The sequence below is a fragment of the Lolium rigidum genome, chromosome 1 (genome assembly GCF_022539505.1).
Source record: "Lolium rigidum isolate FL_2022 chromosome 1, APGP_CSIRO_Lrig_0.1, whole genome shotgun sequence".
Lineage (NCBI taxonomy): Eukaryota > Viridiplantae > Streptophyta > Magnoliopsida > Poales > Poaceae > Lolium > Lolium rigidum.
Window position 1 is genome coordinate 16,416,773 of NC_061508.1, and position 4,721 is coordinate 16,421,493.

At 62.8% G+C, this 4,721-nt stretch overlaps 1 protein-coding gene across 1 annotated transcript; it reads left to right on the forward strand.

The window, feature by feature from the left end:
• Positions 1-1,646: 1,646 nt before the first annotated feature.
• Positions 1,647-4,503, forward strand: LOC124684984 (arginine decarboxylase 1-like). The gene has a single exon (XM_047219251.1). The coding sequence runs from the start codon at positions 2,183-2,185 to the stop codon at positions 4,292-4,294; it is 2,112 nt and encodes a 703-aa protein (XP_047075207.1). The 5' UTR covers positions 1,647-2,182; the 3' UTR covers positions 4,295-4,503.
• Positions 4,504-4,721: the final 218 nt, after the last annotated feature.

Consider the following 4,721-nt stretch of genomic DNA (forward strand, 5'->3'; position numbering starts at 1 on the left):
TAGACCTAACTATGCCGGTCATAGCAGGTTTCGTGTGTTGGTTGCCAAGAAAGAACACTCGAGGGCACACCCAGTCACCCAAACTGGAAAATCCAGCTGGCGATGGTGCCCCTGTTGCTTCTTTCGAGGAAGAACATCCAAAAACATGCGAGCCGATATTCGCTGCGAAGAAACAACACTCGTCAGTCGTCGTCCTCCTCGGCGCCATCGCCGTGGTAGTTCCGGCGGCAACGCGTCCCTGTCGCCAAAGTAGGAGAACACGAGCACGAAGCCGGCTTGGAGGCTGTGGTGGCGCGCGAACTTCTTGCAGCCGACGTGGAGGTACATCTTGCCGCGCGCGTCGTACATCACGTTCACGATCCACCGGTAGTAGCCGCACGCGGCCTCCCGCAGATGCAGCGTGCCCGGGCGGTTGTCGCCGGTGACGAAGATGTCCGGCAGTATCTGGATGCCGCGTGGGTCGCCCTTGAGGACGTGGATGAACTCGAACAACACGGACCCCTCCTCGTCCATGTCCGACGATAAAGACGACGACGTCGCAGGCGACGCCGTCCGTGCACCTCTGCCGCTGCCACGGCCACGACCACTTTGGGTGATCCTCTTATCCTACCTCGGGCAGCCCATTGGGAGCAAAAATCCAGCGAGAAATGGAATCCACCTAGCCAGTGGAACTCAGGATAGGGTGGGAAGTAGAAAAGCAAAGCATTTCCACCCCGCAGTTCAAGGCCGCTTATCCCTCTACCCCTCGTGGCCACGACGATAATGCTCGTTGTGTATTTCGTCGGCAGCCAGGGAGCGAAATGCGAAAAAGCGTGCGGTCAGCCGTCGACCCGAGCGGACGATGGGAGGGAGCAAGCGCGCGGCGTACAGCTCGCACGGTCAAACAACGAGTGGCAGCAGTCAGCTTGGCTTGGTTCCCACGGAGTAGTGTCTCACTGCTGACCCGGCGCCTTGACCCGGCCTGGTTTTTTTCTTTTCTTGTGGGCGCGCGCTCACGCGATCTGTGAGCCGCGGGTCCGCCCTGAGCCGCGCCGATGTGACGTGACCCCGCGAGCGAATCCCAAACCCCGCATCAACCGCATACAAAGCCGGGCAGAAGTCCGATCTGGGGCCGCTCCCGCCCGTCCGATCCCGCAACGGACGGTTTAGGATTGCGTCTGCCGCCCAGCAGCGGCGCAACGGGACGAGGGAGGGATCAAAGAACGTGATCTTGTTGATGGAGGGCCTGCCTGGAACTGGAAGCATTCAACCACCACCACAAGTCATGTGCCGTTGCCAAGGGCATGGGTCGCGATGAGCGGCTCCTGTCCTGTCCACCGCCCAACAACCACGCGTTTCCGTTACTGACGCCTGGGCCCCGCAACGCCGGCCAGGGTCAAACCGCACCTACCTCACGCTCGCCTTCATGGACGGAGAGCTGTGACAGTTTTTTCTTCTTCGCGCATTCGTGGCGGACGCCAGCAGCAAAAGCCGGACCCGAGATGGGCCCCGCGGCCGGGCCGGGCAGCGGGCCTCCTATAAAGCCGGCGCCACGCACAGCCGTAACCCTCACCACCACCGCGCTCACGCAGCAGCTCATTCATTTTCCCATCTCATTCATTCGTGAGCGCCAGCCTCCCATTCTCCTCACACAATCCCAACCCTAGCCGCCGCCGAGTCCTCGCCCGTCGTCACCCCGTCGCCACCCGCTCCTCCTGAACGCCGGCGTGGGGTGCCCAGCCTCCACCACCGGCGACGCCACCCTCCCCGCCGCGCGCCCGAAACCCGACTGCTCCGTTTGCGGGGGTAGCCGGGGCTCCGGCCTCGGCGGCTTTCTAAGCCCCCTTCCTTACAACAGGATCATCCAAAATCCCGTCCTAGACTTCTTCTATCTCCCGTTCCAGAATTTCCTCTTTTGGCATCAGTAATCCTCGGAATCAAGCACCTCCTAGATTTCGATTCTTACAGTATTGCTAATTTTCTTCTTATTAATCGATTATTAACAGATCGATCGATCGATCCATTAGCCTCGCCTCACACCAAATTCATTTTTTCCTTCGTCCGATTCTGATTTTCCGCCTCTAACATCAGCACCACCAGACCAGAAACTGAACAGAAATTACACCAGCAGCAAAAAAAAACAGATTCCTGACTTTTTTTTAATTCAGTGGATTATTAGCTTTCTCCGGCTGTTTCCGACGAGATGCCTGCGCTAGCTGTGGAATCCGCCACGGCACCCGCCGTCGCCGCCCACGCCTTCGGCAGCGCGTGCGACGCGGCGCGCTTCGCCGCGACCCCACTCCTCCTGGGCCCGGCCGACATCCCCAAGCCCGACGCGACGGCCTGGTCCGCGGACCTCTCCTCGGCGCTCTACAACGTGGACGGCTGGGGCGCGCCCTACTTCTTCGTGAACGACGACGGCGCCATCGCCATCCGCCCGCACGGCGCCGCCACGCTGCCGGGCCAGGAGATCGACCTGGCCAAAGTCGTCGCCCGGGCCTCCTCCGCGCCCGCCACCGGCGGCCTCGGCCTCCCGCTGCCCCTCCTCGTGCGCTTCCCGGACGTGCTGCGCCACCGCGTGGAAGCCCTCAACGCGGCCTTCCGCTACGCCGTCTCCTCCGCCGGCTACCGCAGCCGCTACCAGGGCGTGTACCCGGTCAAGTGCAACCAGGACCGCTACGTCGTCGAGGACATCGTCGACTTCGGCGCGCCCTTCGGGTTCGGGCTCGAGGCCGGGTCCAAGCCCGAGCTGCTGCTCGCCATGAGCTGCCTCGCCGCCCGCGGCAGCCCCGACGCCATGCTCGTCTGCAACGGCTACAAGGACCTCGAGTACATCTCGCTCGCCCTCGTCGCGCGCACCATGGGGATCAACGCCGTCGTCGTGCTCGAGCAGGAGGACGAGCTCGACATTGTGGTGGAGGCCAGCCGCAGGCTCGGCGTCCGCCCCGTCGTCGGCATGCGCGCCAAGCTGCGCACCAAGCACGCGGGACACTTCGGGGCCACGTCCGGGGAGAAGGGCAAGTTCGGGCTCAACGCGGCCGAGATCCTCTCGGTCGTGGCCAAGCTCAAGGGACTCGGGATGCTCGACTGCCTCCAGCTCCTGCACTTCCACATTGGGTCACAGATCCCCACCACGGCCCTGCTCGCCGACGGCGTCGGCGAGGCCGCGCAGATCTACTGCGAGCTGGCCCGCCTCGGCGCGGCCATGCGCGTGATCGACGTTGGCGGCGGACTCGGGATCGACTACGACGGAACCCACTCCGCGGAGACCGACATGTCCGTGGCCTACAGCCTGGAGGAGTACGCGGCGGCGGTGGTCGCGGCGGTTGGCAGGGTCTGCGACCGCAAGGGCGTGCAGCACCCGGTCATCTGCAGCGAGAGCGGCCGCGCGCTGGTCTCGCACCACTCGGTCCTCGTCTTCGAGGCCTTCTCCGCGTCGGCGCCGGCTTCAAACCTCGACTCCGCCACTGCCTACCTCCTCGACGAGCTCACGGACGACTGCCGCGGCGACTACCGCAACGTGATGGCCGCCGCCGTGCGCGGCGACTTCGACACCTGCGCCGTGTACGCGGACCAGCTCAAGCGGCGCTGCGCCGAGCAGTTCAAGGACGGGGTCCTCGGCCTGGAGCACCTGGCCGCCGTCGACGGGCTCTGCGAGATCGTCGCGCGCGGCATGGGCGTGGCGGAGCGGCCGCGGACCTACAACGTCAACCTGTCCGTGTTCACCTCCATCCCGGACATGTGGGCCATCGAGCAGCTCTTCCCCATCGTCCCCATCCAGCGCCTGCAGGAGCGGCCCAGCGTCGACGGCATCCTCTCCGACCTCACCTGCGACAGCGACGGCAAGGTGGACCAGTTCATCGGCGGCAGGCACAGCCTCCCGCTGCACGAGCTCCCCACCCACGGCACCCGCGGCTACTACCTCGGCATGTTCCTCGGGGGCGCCTACCAGGAGGCCCTCGGCGGCCTGCACAACCTCTTCGGCGGGCCCAGCGTCGTGCGCGTGTCCCAGAGCGACGGGCCGCACTGCTTCGCCGTGACGCGCGCCGCTCCTGGCCCGTCCTGCGCCGACGTGCTCCGCGCCATGCACCACGAGCCCGAGGTCATGTTCGAGGTGCTCAAGCAGAGGACCAACGACGGAGCCACCGCCGCAGCTATCGCCAGGGCCTTCGGCGCAATGCCGTACCTGTCCTTCGACAACGAGGCCGTGGAGATTGCGAGCAGCGGCATGAGCAGCGACTCTGAGGGCTCGGCTGCCGGCGCCGTGGAGGATGATGATGAGGAGTGGGAGTTCATGCGCGGGCTCACCGTGTAGCCAGCCCTACTGGTGATGATGTCAAACAGCAGCAGCTGCCAGTGTTGTATCGTGTCATGGTCGAGTCGTCGGGCGTCTCGTCGCCGTTTAGTATCGCCGGAGTCTGTTTTTGGCGCCATTTTTATTTCACAAGCGTCAGTCCACTGTTTCCCTTATTAATCTGATGAATAAGAAAAAAAGAACTAGTACAATTACCAAGTTCAAGTTTATTTCGATTATCATTTGCTCCTTCTTTATTCCCTCTGAACTTTGGCTGTTGTTGCTCAACGATGTGTGGACTGAAATCCCCTTGATCTCCATCCTCGTTTATAAAGAAACTTTCTCTCCTCATCAGGTTAAAAAAGTTGCAAAAAGAAACTGTGCGGCTGTGCTGCTTTCTGTGATTCTTTCGTCCTCGTGTGGCTGCTTTCGAATCATCAATCTGGAA

Excerpts from the sequence above, each read along its gene's own strand:
- LOC124684984 (XM_047219251.1), top strand. The coding sequence starts at position 2,183 with ATGCCTGCGCTAGCTGTGGAATCCGCCACGGCACCCGCCGTCGCCGCC.